The 21715-nt window shown below is 36.3% G+C and overlaps 1 protein-coding gene across 1 annotated transcript in view; it reads right to left on the bottom strand.

Annotated features, from left to right (window-relative positions):
* The window catches only part of LOC139148728 (uncharacterized), a 32752-nt gene extending 19563 nt beyond the window's left edge, over nucleotides 1–13189 (bottom strand). Inside the window, exons 1-5 of the mRNA XM_070720200.1 lie at nucleotides 13125–13189; nucleotides 11924–12151; nucleotides 11450–11668; nucleotides 7921–8148; nucleotides 7486–7704 (exon numbers count right to left, since the gene is read on the bottom strand). Coding sequence (XP_070576301.1) covers nucleotides 7486–7704; nucleotides 7921–8148; nucleotides 11450–11668; nucleotides 11924–12151; nucleotides 13125–13179 — 949 coding nt within the window. The 5' untranslated portion in view covers nucleotides 13180–13189. The remainder of the gene's footprint in view (nucleotides 1–7485; nucleotides 7705–7920; nucleotides 8149–11449; nucleotides 11669–11923; nucleotides 12152–13124) is intronic.
* Nucleotides 13190–21715: the final 8526 nt, after the last annotated feature.

Genomic DNA, 21715 nt, shown 5'->3' with positions numbered 1-21715 from the left:
CTCTTGTGAACCAGTACGGAGGGCGAGTTGACCAAGCTAATGAAGAACAAATCATCTTTAAACAGGAACTTCCCCTATAAAAGCCGGATTATCGTAAATCTATGCAAATGTAAAAAAGCAACGCTACTGATCGGAAGTGCCGTGTTTGGTCCCAGAATCCCATAATTTTGCCATGTTTCAGGCGTTCATTGTCATTGAATCTTGCATATGATATCTGTGAATATGTAGCGACTAAACTTGAGTCGAAAATAAACTGAATAATTGTTCTGTCTTTTGTCGGAGAACGCATATGTTTCAAAATGTGTTCCCTGTACAACCATTTGACCTCTCTTTGTATATGTCCCGAAAGTGTCCATCATGATTATTCAAATTTATCACAATGTCAAAGTGATGCTATGAGAATTCAAAACGTCCCGCCCAGTGTATGCAAATGGCTGCGTCGTCAGTAACCCCCTATTGTGCGCCCAGGTCATGTAACTACCCCTTAAAGGTATAGAAAGCGACATGAACATGCAGCCTGGAATGACAAGGCTGGCCCAAAAGTGATAAGATTCTTATTAGTTTCTTAACCAAAACAAATAAGCAATTATAGTAGATACATTCCTTAATACTATAAAGCACAAATACATCTTAGACATCAACCAAACTTAGTAATTGAAACACAGAACAGTTCTCTTCTTCCACTGTGAATTAGCAAAACAGACATGTTTCGAACAAATCTCTTGTCCTTCATCAGTGTCCACACTTGATCTGACAGAAAGATCCAAATGCAGGCATTTAAACAGCTGGAGGTGTGAACAAACTTGAGGTGTGAAAACGTTTCATTGTCACAGAAAATGGAAATTGAACTGTCCACTGACTCTCAGGATGTCACCATAGATGGGTGGGCTCTCATATTTTCCAACATTGGCGTTGAGTGGTGGATTGTTTACATTAATGTACATGACCTCTAATAATCTTCTTTTGTCCACGTGTTGTTCTTTATCAATGACTTTGACTGACAAAGAAGACAATTCTGGAGGTTTGTGTTTACTTTCTGAAATATGCTGTCGGATAGCTGATAGATATTTTTGTCTTGTGTTCTTCAAATCGTTTCCTAAGGGGTCTGCTGGTCTTCCCTATGTAATATGCGTTGCACCCCGGTGTTGCACCAATCTATTTGGTAGATGACGTCTTTCATGTTCTCTTTCTTATTCTTATCTTTGGGTTTGACCAGGATATCTCGAAGTGTGTTGCTGCTTTTGAAGTATGTCTGTATTCCTCTCTTTTGTAGTGTATTCCTGATTCTTTCACTGGTGCCTTCGATGCATGGTATCACGATGAAACCTTTGCTGTTAGGCCTACTGTGTTCCTGGTTGATGGTCATTTGCTTGTCTTTGGTCGATTTGATGGTACTTGACCTTGATCTGGCCCATGTCGGAAAACCATTCTGTTGTAAAACATGGCTTATATGTTCAAATTCCTTCCTTCTGTTTTCTTGATTTGTGCATACGTTTTCTGCCCTGTTAAACAGTGACCTTGGTACTGACAACTTTGCATGATTACTGTTCCATTGTAGATATAGATCGGTATGTGTTGGCTTCCTGTACACTGTGGTCTTCACCTTCCCGTCAATTAATGGGGTGACTTTGGTGTCCAAGAAAGGGATGCTTCCATCAGCTTCTGGTTGCTCCATGGTGAATTGTATGCAGCTATCTCTACTATTGATGTAATCATGGAACTCTTTTACTTTGTCCTCCCTTATTGCTGTGTTGGTGTCATCAACATATCTGTACCACCAGAGAGGTGCCAGGTCGGTATTTATATTGGCAAGAGCCTCGTTTACAAACATTTCCATGTAGAGATTGGCGACTATGGGCGATATCGGTGAACCCATTGCAGCACCATGACATTGACGATAGAAGTTGCTGTTGTAAACGAAAAACGTGTTGTCGAGACAGAATTCTAGAAGTTTGCAGATACTGGCAGTTGACATCGTGGTTGTATTTTGAAGGGTGTCATCATTTCTCATAGGTACTTGTGACACTTAGCATCTTATTGATTTTGCCTTTGTAGTCCTCAGCGTCCATAACAACCTTGGCGTTGCCCTTGTCAGCTGTCAAACACATTCTGGTGGTACAGATATGTTGATGATACCAACTCAGCAATCAGGAAGGACAAAGTAAAAGAGTTCCATGATTACATCAATAGTAGAGATAGCTGCATACAATTCACCATGGAGCAACCAGAAGCTGATGGAAGCATCCCTTTCTTGGACACCAAAGTCACTCAATTAACTGACGGGAAGGTGAAGACCACAGTGTACAGGAAGCCAACACATACCGATCTATATCTACAATGGAATAGTAATCATGCACTAAATGCAAAGTTGTAAGTACCAAGGTCACTGTTTAACAGGGCAGAAAACGTATGCACAAATCAAGAAGACAAAAGAAGGAATTTGAACATATAAGCCATGTTTTACAACAGAATGGTTTTCCGACATGGGCCAGATCAAGGTCAAGTACCATCAAATCGACCAAAGACAAGCAAAGAACCATCAACCAGGAACACAGTAACAGCAAAGGTTTCATCGTAATACCATACATCGAAGGCACCAGTGAAAGAATCAGGAATACACTACAAAAGAGAGGAATACAGACATACTTCAAAAGCAGCAACACACTTCGAGATATCCTGGTCAAACCCAAAGATAAGAATAAGAAAGAGAACATGAAAGACGTCATCTACCAAATAGATTGTGCAACACCGGGGTGCAATGCCTATTACATAGGGGAGACCAGTAGACCTCTTAGGGAACGCTTTGAAGAACACAAGAAAAAAGATCAATCAGCTATCCGACAGCATATTTCAGAAAGTAAACACAAACCTCCAGAATTTCCTTCTTTGTCAGTCAAAGTCATTGATAAAGAACAACACGTGGACAAAAGAAGATTATTAGAGGCCATGTACATTAATGTAAACAATCCACCACTCAACGCCAATGTTGGAAAATATGAGATCCCACCCATCTATGGTGACATCCTGAAAGTCAGTGGACAGCTCAATTTCCACACTTAACACATTTTCTGTGACAATGAAACGTTTTCACACCTCAAGTTTGTTCACACCTCCAGCTGTTTAAATGCCTGCATTTGGATCTTTCTGTCAGATCAAGTGTGGACACTGATGAAGACATGTTTTGCTAATTCACAGTGGAAGAAGAGAACTGTTCTGTGTTTCAATGTTAATGCTTCCATGATGAACATACACAGTATCATAAAACTTAGTAATATCACTTAAATTGTACGTAATTCGCAACCTAACAAGGTATTGGGAAATCCAGAGATCGGCATACCTAATACGTTTTCTTGGCCATGATATTGCATAAAATAAATTGTGTTTGAGCTTAGCATAGTAAATTTGAAATAAATACTACGTGTGAAGGTTTAATTCTTAATTGTCACTAGTTGGTGATGTATTAACCGTTTTCGTTGAGTTTGTTTAGGTTGTGTGTTAGTGTGCCCTTAATTTAACTTTCGATGTGCGGAATGATCACTGTGAAAATTGCACTTTATTAGCAGAGGGGCCATGAAAATTTCAGAGTGGCCTCCAACTCTTCATTCAATGCAAATCATACCAATAAATCACTCAGAACAAGACAGGAGACAAACCTTTAATTAACCAGTGTTCTGAAGCGATCCAAAGAAACAGATGTGTTTCAATGATGCTGATTATTTACTGTTTGTGCCTGTGACATGACAGGCTTGGCTTTTCCCCTCGATCGATACAGTCATCAATTCTAGGTATTGGGAAAGTGTCTGTCTTTGTTTTTGTCGGTACACATATGATAGCTTCCATCAGGTTTTGGCACAGGTATGTATGGTGAATTCAGTTACTATTACATGGGTTGCATAAAGTCATTGTTCAGCAGTTATTTGACTTCTTTTGGTGATATTTTGCTTTCGTTAAATTCAGTCTGTACGGATATTGTTTCACAAGCATCAACATCATGATAATTGATTTTTGTCTTCGTTGGAACATCTCAAAACAAGTGTTCCTGTTATCGCAGGGAGGGCGCACTATCTGTGATCCACGGAAGCAGTTGTTTAGAGCGCTCTGAGTTTCTAGGATTTTTTGCACCGAAAGGCGAAGACTTCTACAACAAAAAGTACTGGTATACTCCAACAAAGTTAGTAAGCAGTGAAAGATAGGCTGAAATCGTGTATAAAACTCAAGAAAGTGGAGATTTTGTTACATTTTCCGAATACTCAGAAGTCAGTATGGCGACAGCAATGGCGACTGAGCGTGCTACATATGCACAGGTGATGACCAATGAATGGAATGTCAACAAACGAAATGACGGTGAGCCTCCTGTTTTACCAGTTTTTCTCAAACAGTCCGATGTTATACCTTGGGATAACAAGAGATGGTTAACCGGTGAAGAAATTTTAACAGCCATTTCAGAAGTTATAACCATGAACAGTCTTGAAGGTTTACAGCGAATAAGAGGACTATGGAGAATTTACTTGAATGACAAAGCTGACAGAACAATACTTCTCCAACATGGTCTGACTCTGAGAGGCAAGGCAGTTGAGTTGTGGGGTAAGAATCCATTTCGTAGAGAAATAAATGAAGATTGGGTAAAATTAACCATCAAGGATGTACCACTCTCTGTCGATGACCAAGTGATAGTAGACGCATAATCTCATTGACAATTTCATCAAGAAGAAAAGACGTATAAGAAATCAAATTTTAGAAAAAGATTATGCCAAAGGAGGAGTAAAACATGTTAATTTGGGTAACCAGGTCAAAGCTATCAATGCATCATGGGTTAAAAGGCTTGTTGTTGATAGAGGCAGTACCTGGACTGCAATACAATGGTCATATCTTGAGTTGGATAGATCGAGCGATCTCCTCATGCAAAATCAGTTCTGCAATGTATTGCCAAGAAATGTAAGATTACAAATTCCAGAATTTTATGTAAGCATCTTAAATGCATGGTACAGCGCCAGTCAAAATGTCAAAAACAAGAACGTGTTGTGTGTATGGTCTAAAAAGTATAATGTCTTCTACAGGTCATTAGCAGAAACAGAAGATGTAGATTATGGAGTATGGAAAGATTTCAATTTCCTTCATATTTTTAAGTTGTCTTCGAAGGTTTTTTACTCACTCTTTGCGAAGAAGAATTTTATTCATATTGATAAATTAACAAAATGGTATACATTGCTACAAGTGGCTTATTTGAACAGCGACAAAAACACTGTCGTCATTTGAAAAAATGTTAACAAGATGACGAAAGAGTTTAAATTACGTGAGTTCAGTGGAAGTTACTCCATAGATTTCTACTTTGTAACAATATCTTTTTACTGGAAAAAAGTAGATTCTATGTGCTGCAAGTTTTGCTGTAGTGTTTAATCTTTAGAACACAGATTTCTTGAATGTGCCTTAGCAAAGAATCTCTGGCACAACGTTTCTAGAATTTTAAGTGGTTACCTTCAAAACTGTGGGAAATTATCAAATGATGAAATAATTTTTAATTATGATTTGAGTCAAAGCAGATCGAATGATGCATCTTTTGTGGTCAATCTCTTAATTTTGCTTGGCAAGTGGTCAATCCACAAATATTGGGTGACAGATTCCAAAATCCCTGTAAATGTTATTTAAAGAACGAAATGATTCTCAGATATAAAGTCGAAAAAGAGTTAAGACCAGGATCTGTACATCTGGATGAAATGCGTAAAATAATTAGTGTTATGTAATATTTAATGTAAAAAAGTCAAACGTACTGTTGTTTGCTTTCAAATAATCTGTTAATTTCAATGGAGTATCCTTAATAAAAGATAAAAAAAACAAGTGTTCCTGTTTGTGAATCAGTTCTTAACCTGTTGTTGTTATTGTTGTTGTTGTTGTTGTTGTTGTTGTTGTTGTTGTTGTTGTTGTTTTGAAAGCCGGAGATGTGCCAACTTAGATCCAAGATTTTAAAGAATCTCTGAATTTTGGAGTTTGTTAAGCTTTAAATTTAGAGTATTTTCACTTGAGTCACTGTCACTATTACTACCTTCATAATGGTTTGAACTGACTACACTGACAGTTTGTGTTACTGTGGCATTATCCATATCATAATATGACTTAAGCATATTAATGTAGTATAACTATCTTTGTTTTGGTTTTTTTTTTTGCCTGTCAGGAGTAATTAAGATGTCGTTAAAATCGCTTAATTTCCTATTAATTAGGTAAGTACCAAAGTAACGGGCATGATGTGGTCTGCCAGGAACCGGAAGAAGAACATGACCTTGTGACCAGGTTCGAACGTCCGTTTTGAGGGATTCTTATCGTATCTAACCATAGGGGCCTCGATCTCCGATGATGAGGATGATGATGATGATGATGGTGATGATTAAATATTTAAAAATGAAGAAAAATAAAAATATATTTGGACTCAGTAAATTTGTTGTTGTTGTTGTTGTTGTTGTTGTTGTTGTTGATAGTATTTGCAGAAAAGAACAAAGTATGCGCTGAAAAATTCAATACAGCCTAACTATACACGTGCGCTGCAAAATTCAATACAGCCTAACTATACACAAGGGATGTCTCTCCTTTTTTACACACTTTTTGCCATCGCCAAAAATGCACCTAGCAAGCATCGAAAGTGGTAAAATTCGATGTAGGGTCAAAGCACATTAGTCCTTCTCAATCATACTTATACATGTTTACCTCTTACCGATTAAAAGTCTACAAATCAGCAGGTTTTCAGCGCATCTTCTCGTCACTTACATTCCAGATATAAAAGACCCCGCGCCAGATTAAGTCACGTGAATCCCAAATAGTCTTGAAGTAAACACTGACTTGATCCCAAATAGTGTAACTAAAAATCTGTACCGTCCCGTATTTAAAGTAAAAAGACGCTCCAGAGAACACAGGATCAATCTAGACTTTCTATTTAGTGCTGTTGGTACGCTATTGATATTATATACTCCTGTTGTGTGTCTGTGGAGCACATAAGTACATCCATACATATATCATACCGGTATATACATGCATTCATACATCCATCTTGTCATCTTTATATATATCCACATATACATACATATATAAACATAATTAATATTATATATATTATATATATATATATATATATATATATATATATATATATATATATATGCGTTATAAGCTTTTTTATTATAAATTTATAAAGTTTTATATAAATTATATAAGCGTTATAAATAATAACACAAGTAACTTCAAGTGCAAAGTAATCATATCTGTTACTTAAGTTTTATGCACCCTGCTGTCTTCAGACAGACAGTCAGAACTAAAATATCATTGAAACCCACACTCTCATTTATATGGTAAGGACATACCATTATATTACAATTGTAGGTAGTGTTAAATTTGATAGACGATATTAATAAGGGTTAGAGTTTGCATGCCAGAGAGGAAATTACTCTGCATTTACTTGCACATATATCACAAACACAAAGAAAGTTATATCTTACTTGCCTTGTCCGTAAACCTTTAACTCGCAAAGGTGAATTGCACGAGGCAAAGATGATTCAATCTCCTTTGTCAGCGTTACATATCTGCCTATTACAGCGCCGGCTTTGCACTCCAAAGTTAACTCTCCCTTTGGTTCATAGACGTCATCTTTTATTCTAACACATACTTCACCATTACTATTCTGTTCAACACTAACGCTGATAACCGTGTCATGATACCCACCTTTAAAGAAAATAAATAATTTATACACTTCGATCAATTTGTACAAAAACGAGCTTGTCTTTGCTTCATTTATTCACATCGTATTTGTGTATTAAAATGACAGTTATCAGCAGATAAAGTTATTTACATATTGTTACTTACAACTTGTTACAATTCGTGATAATGTATGTGCTGTTAATTTCAGGTATTATTTTGGTCTTCTTACGGAATACTTACAACCAAAGTGCGCTACAGTCTGTGAACAATCATTGGGAAAACCCAGTTTTACTCCTTGTACAAGATGATCATGCCCCAAATCTATCTGGAATGCAGGTCGAGTCATCGCTGGACCTGAATCTGCACATGTATTTGGTATATCGTCGACGAGGTAGGGTAGGGTGTGAAGTGTATCTTGTTGTAGCCGTACCCCAGTGACTTTTTTATTCAATGCGACATTCTTTCGGCCTGAAATCCGAGAATGTTGACAATGTTTAGACCTATGTAGGTGAGATCGTGTAAACTAGTGCTGAGGATGGGGTGACCAAGCTACTGAGTGAAGAACAAATTATCGTTAAGGTACAGAAAGATATGAACATGCAGCCTAGAATGACAAGGCTGGCCCGAAAAGTAATAAAATTCAATATTGTGAGTCAAAACCAATAGGGAAAATAAGATACACTCCTTAATACCATAGTTTAGTATAAATAAATCTTAGTCATCAACAAAAGTTAGTGATATCACTACAGAATGCTACGTGATACGTCACCTAACGAGTTATTGGTAATTCCAAAGATCGGAATCCCAACATGTTTTACTGTCCGCGAAATTGCATAAAATAAATGTCATTTAAACAAGTAAATTTTAAACAAATACTGCAGCATGAAGCTTGAATTCGTACTTTTCCGTAGTCTTCGCGACGTATTAATCGTATTTCGTTGAGTTTGTGTAGGTTGTGTGTCAGTGTGTGTGTCAGCGTGACTGCCCCTCATTGAACTTTCGTCGTGCGGAATTATCACGGAGAAAATTGCACTATATACGCCTTGTTTTCAATTTGATTTTATTAGGAGGGGTTATTGAGTCTGCTTTAATAGAGATGGCCACATATAGTCGGGCTGCTTTGGTCGCTAAATTCTTTTCGATGTAACTAGGTGTACCTAAGGTTTACAGTTTGCATCCGAGAGAAAAACGTACAAACATACTGTTACAGTGGTCATTCATCTTTGACGTCAAGTTTCATGTTAGGGACTGGACACAAATTACAGGGGGGGTGGGCCGGTGTTTTTCGAAACACCACTGCATCAAAAATAGTGACCCTTCAAAAGTTCAAGCACAAAAATTAGTGACCCTCCCCCTTATCCGTGCAGGAAAATAAATGACCCTCCCCTGTTACTCAATACCCCCAAACAAACCCGCAATCTGTTCAAGACCCCCCTTCTGACTTGCTATACTTTTGAAATCCTCTCCCCAAAAGGAAGGCAAAATGTGGCTGATATAACGCTTTGTCCAAAAATTTCAAATCATAAGAAAACTATGAACGTGTATTTTCCAATATAAAACTAGCAATATCTGTTCATCTATAGATGTTTAATAACTTATATAAATATACTTGATTAGCATCGGTTGTTTACAAGTGCACATGTGAACAATTAAGATATTTGATTTTGGAATTTCACTCAAAATGTTGATCCACTATACATGGGACTCTGTGACAAAACTGTAAAAAAATTCTTTCACAATTAATAATATGCACTTTGTGCATATACGGACCCTGCGCGCATAATTGACATAATTGTACTTGATTAGAAGAGGGTGGTGCGTGCATCTGTGTACAAGACCTTTGTTTTTGAATTTCGCATAAAAAGTTCATCCATTATACATTGTAGTCTATGATGAAACTAAGAATAATTGTTTTAAAATACAAAACTTGGCAAATCTGTCTATTATGTACACTAGATTATTAGTATAAATGTTCATGATTAGACTAGAGTGGTTTCAAGTCTGTGGTTGTGCAAGTAATTTCATTTTGGCATATCACTGAAATGTTGATTTTACTATACATGGCAGTCTATGAAGAAACTATGAATAATTTTTTTCCAATACAAAACTAAGTAAATCTGTGCATTTATGTACACCTAAGTATTAGTATTAATGTTCATGATTAGACCAGAGTGGTTTCAAGTCTATGGTTGTGCAAGAAATTTGATTTTGGAATTTCACTGAAATGTCGATTCACTATGAATAGCAGTCTATGATGACACTATGGATATTTTTTCCAATACAAAACTAGGTAAATCTGTGCATTTATGTACACCTAATTATCAGTATTAAGTTAATGATTAGACTAGAGTGGTTTGAAGTCTTTGGTTGTGCAAGAAATTTCATTTTGGCATATCACTAAAATGTTGATTCACTAGACATGGCAGTCTATGGCAAAACTATTATATTTTTTTCCAATACAAAACTAAGTAAATCTGTGCATTTATGTACACCTAAGTATTAGTATTAATGGTCATGATTAGACCAGAGTGGTTTCAAGTCCATGGTTGTGCAAGAAATTTGATTTTGGAATTTCACTGAAATGTCGATTCACTATGCATAGCAGTCTATGATGAAACTATGAATATTTTTTTCCAATACAAAACTAAGTAAATCTGTGCATTTATGTACACTTAATTATTAGTATTAATGTTAATGATTAGACTAGAGTGGTTTCAAGTCCATGGTTGTGCAAGAAATTTCATTTTGGAATTTCATCGAAATGTTGATTCACTATACATTGTAGGCTATTAGGAAACTACAAATAACTCATAGGTTATCTGATCCTAAATTGTTATTCAAAAGTTGTTCGACCTGAAGCTTCCAGTTGTTATTGATGACATTTTGCACTATTCTGAATAGTTTGTATTCTGTCAATGTCCTCAAAAAATAAAAAAAAATGTACATACAGCGACATGAACATTTGACATTGACCTATACCCAATGTATTGCCGATGGGAGAATGATATCAAATAAGTGATCTCCCAAATTGTTATTGAAAGAGTCATAATAGGGGACAGTTATGCACAATAGAGGAGTTGGATAAGTAGAAATCATGACAACTTAAATCAATGTGGCTGCTTGGATCATCAATACGTTGTTTATTATACCCTTAAACTTGCGCCCGAAGGGCGCGCCGAAAATGGAAATGGCAGAAAATGAAAGTGCCAGGAGGTATTTTTTCTTTTTTCAGTATTCCATATTCTTCAATACGTGCACATGCAATTTCAGCTTTGATGCATAAAAAAGGTGACCCTCCCCCATAGGCATACACAACATTTTATGACCCTTCAAAAATGCTTGCGCAAAATATGGCGACCCCCCTGTAATTTGTGTCCAGTCCCTATATCGCGTAATACCTGCAGTGGTTACCTTTCGCCTAGAGACAATGAGTCAAGAAATCATAAACATAACAATAAAATGACAAAGATGTTGACATAGGAGTGCTTGACGGTCTGATCACGCAGGCTGTCCATATGCACAGTGGATGACAAATGAGTTTATATTTTACTTGCATGTAAATAACCACTGCATGTAAATAACCACTGTATATAGAAGGGGGAAGAAAGGACAACACCTGGCAATGTGTAACATCCATGTTCAAGAAGTAGACGGTGTTATCATTGAAGACCTTGAGCCACTTCTCTGTTTCTGTATCCCCATGTACCCCGTAGGGAGACGTTGAGCAGTGATATTACCATAAAAACAAAGAAAGTTACATCTTACTTGCCTTGTCCGTATATCTCTAATTCACAAAGGTATATTGCACGATGTGAATAAGTGTAATCCTCTTTTATCAACGTTATATATCTGCCTATGACAGCGCCGGCTTCACAATCCAAAGGTAATTCTCCTTTTGATTGAAAGACGTCATTCTGTATTCTAACACATACTTCACCTTTGCTATTCTGCTCACCACTAACCCTTATGACCGTGTTACCATATACACCTTTAAAGAAAATACATATCATTCTGATAATTTTTTACAAAAGCGACATCGTGATATTTTTTGGGGGGATGGTTAGTTGTGTTTCTTTGCACCATATTTCTGTATAAATATGACATTTGTCAAAGTTGTCAAAGCTGGCAAAGTGATTTACATATGATATGCTGGTAAAGTTAACTTTCAAATTAGTTTCAATACGTGATAACGTTTGTGCTGTCTATTTCAGTAGCTATTGTGGTGTTCTTACAGAATACTTACAACCCGTCTTCGATAGAGTCTGTGTACAATCATTCGGGAAAACTAGTTTCACTCCTTGTACTAGATGATCTCCTCCCAAATCAATCTGAAATGCAGGTCGAGTCACCAGTGGGCCTGAATCTGCACATGTGTTTGGTATCCGGTCGACGAGGTAGGGTAGGGTGTCCTGTGTATCTTGTTGTAGCCTTATTCCACTGACTGGTTTACCCACTGCGACATTCTTTCTGCCTGACATTGTGGCATGTTGATGTTTAGATACAGGAAATTATTTGAACTTGTACGCCTCCTGTTTTTTGTTGGTTTGCTTTTTTAGGGAGTGGGGGAGTTCGATCATTTAATCTAACAACAAAAGCAATCCTTCAAAAGTATACATCATAGAAACGTGTGAAGGTGTGCCATAGAATGACAAAACAGATGTACGGTTATTGAACAAACATCAATGAAGATGGCCATTTTAAGTCAAGTTGCTTTGATCGTTGAAGATCAGCGCTTGCGTAACACGACCAGTGCAAGAAAGCGATAGAACCCCTGATTTCTGTACACAAGAAAATTAGTAATAGTGTATGCATACTTCGATGGACTACGTAGAGAACATATCTGCATATTCTGCATTCAAGCAAAACTTAGCAATATCACTTTAACCTGCTTGGTGATTCACTACCTAACGAGTAATTGGTATATCCTGACTACTAATTTTATCAGGATTCCCACCATATTTACTTGTCCATGTAATGGCATTAAGTGAATGATATTTAGAAACATAAATATGAACGTAAATACCATGTAGTAAAAGGATGAATTTGTACAAATGCATCATTGAGTGGGGTATTTCGAATTATACCTTAATGTTGAATTGTATAACTCAATTACGTGATTTTATTTATATTGACCGAATACTTTGTTTTTTTATTTGTCGTGTATTTAATTCATTAGATATTACTTTATTCAGAAAAAGAAAAAAATATTATGAATAGTGCCCTACTTGCATTTCTGTCGTACCACCACGTCCAGAAGAGCCAAAACAGCTCATTGCAACTACAGCTACTTTAAATAGCAGAAGAACTTAAAAAGTAAATGAATAATCATAAGCATGCACCCCAAAATTCTTATACAAAATCAGTACATCTACCTTGAGGTGCAAAACAACTGCTGGTTGCAGAGAGAAACCTGACACATTTTAGACAACTTTAGAAATACTGACCATGTGATTCGCGCGTACCAACTGCAACAACCAGCATAAATAGCACAAACTTCATTCTTCTTGTTCTTTTCCTGGTGTAGCGATTAACAGAAACATTTGAAAAAAATTACAAAACCGAATACAAAATGTCAAAAACAAATCTATAAGCAAGCAAAGAACGGAACAGTATGCCTTTCTAGAAACCTAACTTGATTAAGGAGGCAGGCAGAAACAAAGAACAAGCCCGAATGCACACACAGGAAACAAGACAAAGTCAGAGTAAAGGTTGAGCAAATATAATATTTGAATGGTATGAGTTTTGATTCTATCATTTGTATTTGCGCTAAGCTTGTAGGTAGGTGACTTAAACATATAACTGAATTTCTTTGGACAAATATTTATTTTCGCATATTTATGATAGAACTTTGACGTCATTTAGAATCGTACATATATTGCCATATGCATGGAGCTCTGGCAAATCAATAAAGAACTGGCTTCATGCAATAAAAAAAGAAACACTGAATCCAATAATAACAATAAATGATCGCTAATTATATAGATGGATCAAATTGAACTGTAACCTCTGATCAGTGACAAGCCAGGTTTTTATTGAGGGGACAAGGCATTTGATTTATTGTAATGTCCGAAGTTTGATGAAGCGTTTAGGGCAACGACAAAGTTGTTTAGAAAATCAACGAAAAAGGTCTTTCGCTATTACCATTGACTCGAAGGAAATCGTGGACACTCACATTTTGAGAGATCTGACCTCGTTTTCGAATGTCACCGTGCATTTTGTATAACTCAACATGAAATAGACCCATATAAAATCTACGAATAACCTGAGAAATTATGATAACTGCATATCTGTTAAAAAGTGTCAGTAATGAAATAATTTGTGATGTACAGACTGATACGACGCAGCTAGTCTTTTAGTACTTCATTACACAACTGTCTACCTTTGAGCTAAACAAAACTTTTCGTTCGAATAATGATCTTGGGTAGCTTCATAAAATGCAATAAATTGAAATACCCAGCGCGATAAAATACTTCGACGTCTGATGGCTAATTTCAGCTAATTTCTAAACTTAGACTGGCTTAGTTTATTGCATTTCAAGGCCTCCGGCCCATTTGCAAGGAGTTACAATTCAAAAATTATACAAATGGTTAACGGAAAAGAAATTGAATTGATTTGACAGGTAAAGAGAAATTACAATTTAGTTTCACTCTAAAGAATTTCTGAGCGAAGCTGAAAAGCTTTGTAAACAAATTTACATAACTTAATTAAAGTATTCTCATCTCTTGATCGTAGTAAACGTAGAAATTTACACTTATTTGGATGAATAAGAAATTCTTTTGCAAAATACATTAACCGAAGCTTGTCAAAAACAGGGCATTCTAAGAGGAGATGAAACTCATCCTCGACCTTATTGGATTTACACATTTTACAGATTCTTTCAATGCTGGCAATACCAGTGTGTCTACCTTCCTCTATTTGTAACGGAAGACAAGAACAACGAAACAAGCAAACGTTTGAAGTATTTTGAAGTCGAGCTTCAAAGACAAATACCTTTCTACTTCTAAGGTGGTCTTAAATTCAATATACGTGCGCATTTTTGGTTTCCTGCTGATGGTTTCCCACCATTTTTGTTTATATACATCTTTAATTCTCAAGTCAAACTCTTGCATGAATCTGTCTTTATCACCAACTTCCTGTGCCAGCCAAACGTATCCAAAGCCATATGAATATAAAATATGCTTCAAGGAGGTCGCCCAGGTTTGCCGTCCCAGTACATCAAGCTTTACAAGCATAGCATACGCTTGACGTGGCAGTCTGTAAGGTGGTAATTCAATTACTCTAAGCCAAACTTAACACAACGCTTTAAAGTGGAAATAAAAAATAGGAAATCTGCCGCATTCAGCAACCACCGCTTCATTTTGTGCACTCGACGGTAGACCCATATATAATCTGCAAAATTTTCTTTGAACTTGCTCTAGTTTTTCATAATACTGATACCCCATATTTCAGAGGCATAAAGCATGATGGGTAAAATAATTGAATCAAATAACATAAAGTGCGTTTTAAATGGAAATCCCCCCACCTTTTTAGAAGAAATTGACAGAACCTTTGATGCTTTATTCGCCTGATCAGCTAAAGTTGATACCGCTTTGCCCCAGGTGTTTCTGGACGAAATTAAAATTCCTAGATATTTGTAGTAGTTACAACTTCAATACATTGACCATTTAATACCCATTTTTCTGACCGAGCTCTATGACCACCGTTTCTAAATACCATAACTTTGGTCTTATTTAAATTTACATGCATTTCCCATTTACTGCAGAACTGCTCTAAAACAGTAATTAATTTCTGCAAATTTCCAACAGAATCCGCAATAATTGCAACATCGTCTGCGTACAATAATGAAAATAAATTTAACATATCTTGAGTTAGTTGGATACCAAGCCCTCCAGAATTTTTAAGCATGTCATTTAACTCTTCAATGAAAAATGTAAATAAATAGGGCTCAGCATACAACCCTGTCTTACACCAACTGGACAGTCAAAGTAACCTGAAACTGTTGACCTAGATTTGACGCATGACTTGACACTAGAATACATACATCTTAAAATGTTAAACATCTTACCAGAAAGACCAATGAGTGAAAGTTTATACAAAAGTAAGGAGTGGTTTACAGAATCAAACGCTTTTGAGAAGTCTACAAATAAACAATAGAATTTCCCTCTTTTAACACTGAGATATTTCTGTACAATCGCATGTAAAACAAAAATATGATCAACAGTAGAATGCTGCTTTCGGAAACCAGCTTGGGAGTCAGACCTTACATCATTTTTCTCTGCCCATGATGTCAACCTTTCGTTCAAAATTGACGTGAAAATTTTACCAAACACGTTTAAAAGTGAGATACCACGATAATTATTTACGTCATTCTTGTTACTTTTTTAAACAAAGGGATAATCACTCCAATAGCCCAATCTTGTGGGAAATATCCATGTTCGAAAATAAAATTAAACAAAGTATGCAGAAACGGAGCAATTACATGAAAAGAAAACTTAAAAATTCAGTAGAAATACTATGATAATCTGGGGACTTTGATGATTTTAACTTTTTCAAACTTATCAAAATTTCATTTATTGAAATGGGTTTGTTTAAATCATCCATTTCCTGTGTAGCATTGAATGAAATATCTGTATTTTGAATAGCTGTATTTTGAATATCTTCTTCTACAGTTTGTAAAGAGTCATAATCCACAGATTCATTATCTTTACACTGCATATACAAGTTTTTGAAATACTAATACCAGTCTTCTAAAGTAATATTATTTGCAGGATTTCAAAATAGACCAAAGATCGGCGTTACCCTCAGTGCAAGCTTTTATAATAAGAGCTTCTCTTTTATAGCATCTTGGTAATCGAGTTTTTCATTTCGACAACTTTGTTTAAAATCCTTCTTTGCAGCAATAAAATCCCTTAACTCAATGTCAGAGTTTGTCTTTCTCAACACTTTTAATTTACTATACATATCACGCTTTTTAAAAACACAAGTTTTGTCAAACCACACTGTTTGTTTACGTTGTTTCGATTTGCTATCAGACACTGGACCCTTCATGTTTTCCTCCCCTCCAATTTAAGTGCTCTAGTGAACATATTAATTGATAAATCAACATTGGGTAAACTGTCAAGAGAATCCTGTAAAATATCTTTCACTTCATTAGAAGACATACTTTCAAGAAAGCTTTCTCTAAAATTTTCAGACCATTTAAAACGCTCTATATTTCTACCACCATTTTGATTTTCGACATTTACATCACAATGATTCGTATGCCCTGTGTATGACAAATGACATGACAAGGCCATATGGTCAGATTCGGTGCGAGGCAGTACGTTGAAATTCTTTACATTGTGAAATAACTCAGTGGACAAGATGACATAATCATTAACACTAGCACCGGCATACGATATACATGTAAAATTACCATCTTGGTCTCCAGCTGTTCTCCCATTTACAATATGAATGTCGATTCGCTTACATAGATCAATTAACATTCTACCTGCTGGAGTTATCACTGAATCTTTTGATTGACGGGGTGTGGAAAATGTGTCAGGAATGTAACCCAGATTGTTTAATACAGGTACGTGTGAAATTGTGTCATCAATGATGAAATCGTCAAGACATCCTACTCTTGAGTTAAAATCACCCGATAAAATAATGTGTTTATCAGGATTGACTGAAGAAAAGTTAACCAGAAAGTCATCTAACATTTCAATTCTATGGGTAGGATTATCTGGTCTAATATAACAGCAGCCGAAAAGTAAGTCTTTGTCAAATGAAAATACATCTTTGTTGAATTCAAGAAAAATACAATTTTCGACTCTACATTCTACCCTCTTTACTTTATCAATATACTTTTTGACGTAAACTGACACACCGCCGCTGGGTCTGCCTCTCCGAGAACTTCGAACGGCTGGGAACGAAAACACATTGTAATTTGACAAAAAATCAAAAACATCATCTTTTGTACAAAAAGTTTCTAAAAGACAAACAATATCGTATTTCTGACAAAGAGATATGAAGTCGTGATTACCCAAGTTTCTTTTCAGACCACGAATATTCCAAACTAACAGTGAAAGTGAATTTTCACACCTTTGGCCTTGGCCCTTTTCTCATCTAGGTAATTGTGTATTGAATGGAAAGGTATGTTCGGAAATCTGACCAGTCTCTTCGTTGAAACTGAAAACGCGTTTGCAGTCAGTGCCTTTCACCACCAGTTTATCGTATTGAAGATGGGCTTTCAAATCTTTGTTGGTTTCAAGAAGGGCGCGACGATGACCCCATAGCTTTGAACGGATTCTTCTGACCCTCCTGGAGAAATCTTCACTTACAGAGATATTTGTATTCTTTAACTTGAAAGCATTTCGAAGAACTTTTTCTCTATCTTTGAAGCTTCTGAATCTCGCCACGATGGGCTTACAGTCGCGAACAGGTGGTGCAGTCGTCATTCGGTGAACCCGCTCAAATTCCACGTTGTCGGCTATGCCGAGTTGATTTCGAATTACTTGAATTACTTTATCTTCGGAGTCTTCCCAATTTTCATTTGTACGATCTTGGGTTATGCCAAAGAAGACCAGGTTATTTCTTCTACTTCTGTTTTCCAAGTCGTCTTTTCTTTCTTAATTTCGTTGATTGACTTTCTCATATCATCCACTGCCGATTTCAGCAAGCCAGCTGAATCGTCTGCTTGCATCTCTGAGTCAGCGATGACGCTGGAATTCACTTTCATTTTATCAATCTCAAATTTCAGCTTTTCTAGTTCTGTAATTCTCTCTCCGTCTTCTTGTATTTGCACTTTTATATCGTTGAGATCTTCTTCTACATTATCTAGTCTGGACTGAAGAAGCGCAAAGTTATTGTTCATGGTTTTTGTGTCGGCGAGAATTGCATCTAATTTTTCGTGTAGATCAGAGATGTCCTCTTTCGTTGCTGTTTCTGTACTTCGAAGTCTTGGGGGACCTGGGTTTCTTTCGACATTACCAGCTACAACTAGAAGTCCAACAAGAAATACCTTGATAGCCAATGACAAACAGCAATTTACAAGTGGAATGCGAAGCGCCGCCATCTTTGGTAGCTTTCGCTGACGTGAAGGGTCGCCACCAGAGAAATGTCCAATTTTTCGTCTGTAACTTTCCAAATCAGTCCCCATCTTGAAAAGTCTGTTTCGTTGTTCCTTTAAATGACGTCCTGTACAGGTTTTAAGGCTTAGGCATCGGCCTGACCATGAAAATTCGGCTGAAATATCAGAGCACTAGCACCGTGCATGTCACCGCATGAGTGCTTACGTAACTGATGGTAGAATAATAGTGTAGGCAATGAGAAGTTGCACAGGAGCTTGCAAAAGAACAGAGAGAATTCATGATTAGGTGCGTTTGACTCATGCAAATGACAATAGACAATGGAATAGCGAGTTGCTCTGTTAATGATTTTGTTTTCCCCTCTCACTCCTAAAATCAAAGCGAATTTCGAGAAATTGGTTAAATTAAGCTGGCTAATGTATTTTCAGCTCTTCAGAAGACATTTTAAAGTATATCGAAAATAATTTTTATCGTAGTTACAGTATTATTTCCCTGTTTTGTAATTTTACAAAGGAAACATTACTTAAGACTGACAATAAACAGCTTTTTGTAACTTGGCGAAAATGCAACTGCTTAAGCTATTTGATGGAAGAAGTCATAAGTCCAGTGCCGCATTTAGAGCAGAAAGGCCTGGCAAGTATACCTAAGGCAATCAATCCCTGTAGTTCCTGAGATACATTGAAGTCGGATAAAGGTCACCAAAGGTCATAAAAGAAGTTTGAAAAAATTGGTTCGATGCAGAAAATAATCCACCAGAAGAGAAACCCATAGTCCCTGAAGTTTTGAGCTACAATGAATTGGGTAAATTTGTGTCCAACAGAAAAAGATCGTGCTGTCCCTATATTTTATCAAATGCAATCTGAAAAGTTTAGGAAATTTCAAGGTCCCTTACCTAACAATGAAATGAACAAAATTCTTTTTCATATAGTTGCTGAAATATGTCAAACAGGTGAAAGGTCAGCCAAATTCATCTGGAAAGCTCTTGACTTGATGGTCCTGTTCACACAAAATATTCAAAGGGAACGAAACCTGTAGCCCCTATATCTGCTGAGATATGTTTAAGAAGGTCAAAGGTAATTTAAGGTCATTCAAAAAATATAAAAACTTAATGGTCACACACCGATGTTACAAAATAATAAACAAAACCTGTAGCCCTTATAGTTTCCAAGAAACGTTTCAGGAGTTTAAAAGTCATACAAGTTCGCCAAAATAATATCCAAAAATGATGGTCCTTTAAGAAAGAAGGCTGAAACCTGCAGCCCTTGTAAGTTGCTGAGAAACTCAGATACTCAAAAGTGGGCCAAACGTCACACTGAGTCATCCCAAAAATTGCCAAAAAGATTTTGGTCCCTTAATTACATATGATCAAAAAGACAAAACCTGCCGCCCCAGCAGGGATTTATTTTAAAATATGTATAAGGTCATCCAAAAAGTTTAGAAAACTTGATCGTTTCATTCTTGTCGATATTCAAAATGAACCTAACCTAGTCCCTATTGTTTCCGCTACATTTAAGTAATTCAAATCTTTTGGAAAATTTGGTGATCATATACTCACTAATATTCAAAAGGAACAAAGCCTGCATGCAGGCTCTAGTGTTCCTGAGATTTTTTAAGTAGGTCACAGATCTAAGGTCATTCAATCTTTGGAAAACTTGATTGTCCCATATGCATCGATATTCAAAAACAACAAAGTTGTGGCCCCGATAGTTGCTGAGATACTTTAAGTTAGTTCAAGATCATCAAAGGTCATCAAAATCTTTAGAAACACGATTGTCCCATAGCAATCAATATTCGAAAGGTATAAATCCTCTTTTCTCGATAGTTTGTGAGATAAGTTGAAGTAGGCCGAAGGTCACTTAAGGCCATCAAAATGTTGAAAAATTTGATTGTCCCATATTCATCGATGTTCAAAAGGAACAAAACTGTAGTTCCCATAGTTGCTGAGACACAATAAACTACGTCACAAGTTATTCAAAGTCGTCCAAAATTTGTCAGAAAACGTCGGTCCATAATGACTCGTAAAATCTGTAGCCCCTGTAATTTCTGAGATACATTGATTTTGCATAATTACTTATAAAGGGAAAAAAACTAAAATTAATTACTTGAAAATCTTCTCAAAGAACAATGTCGATAACCTTAAATTTTGCATTTAACATTTTGGTAATGTTGCCAAAAAGTGTTATAAACGATTTTTGCATCGGTCAAGTTTCATGCAAATAAGGGAGAATAAAAATATTCAATCTAAGATGACAGCTAGGTCACGTGACCCGTTGAACTTGAATGATCAGGTGCCCTAGTACTTGTAAGACTAAGTAAGCCCTACAACATTGAGTCATTTTAGCTCACGTGTTCACACACGTGAGCTAATGTCGTAGCGATGTCTGTCTGTCCGTGTGTGTGTGTGAGTGTGTCTGTCTGTCTGTCTGTCTGTCTACACGTCGCACGATAACTCAAAAACATCTGAACGGATTCAAGTCAGATTTGGTAGACAGGTACCATATGCTACTTGCTAGAACAAATTAGATTTCGGTTTAACTTGCATATTAATGAAGTTATGAAATGTCATTTTTTTCATGTAATAGTTTCCTATGAGGACAGTAAGAACAGTGTCGACATATATCAAGAAATGCTGTACAAAATTTCATAAAACTTTCCACAGATGACAATTTCAGAACATAATGATGATACTGAGTGTCATGTCAATTGACTGCTCATTTGCATATTTAATGAGCTTTTGAAATTAGTGATATAACTCCGAAATTGTTAAACCAAGTTTGATGATACCGGCTACAAATACTGATCTGATAGATATCTAATTGTACTGAGCAGTGCCAAGTTAATAAATAACTCAATTGCATATTTGATGAAGTTTCGTAATCAGTCATATAACTCTGAAATAACTGGACCAAATTTGATGAAATCTGCTGCAGAAAATGATCTGACACATATCCGACTGTGTGGGAAGC

This window comes from Ptychodera flava, chromosome 13 (assembly GCF_041260155.1).
Source record: "Ptychodera flava strain L36383 chromosome 13, AS_Pfla_20210202, whole genome shotgun sequence".
NCBI lineage: Eukaryota > Metazoa > Hemichordata > Enteropneusta > Ptychoderidae > Ptychodera > Ptychodera flava.
This window is presented reverse-complemented; position numbering and strand designations above follow the sequence as displayed.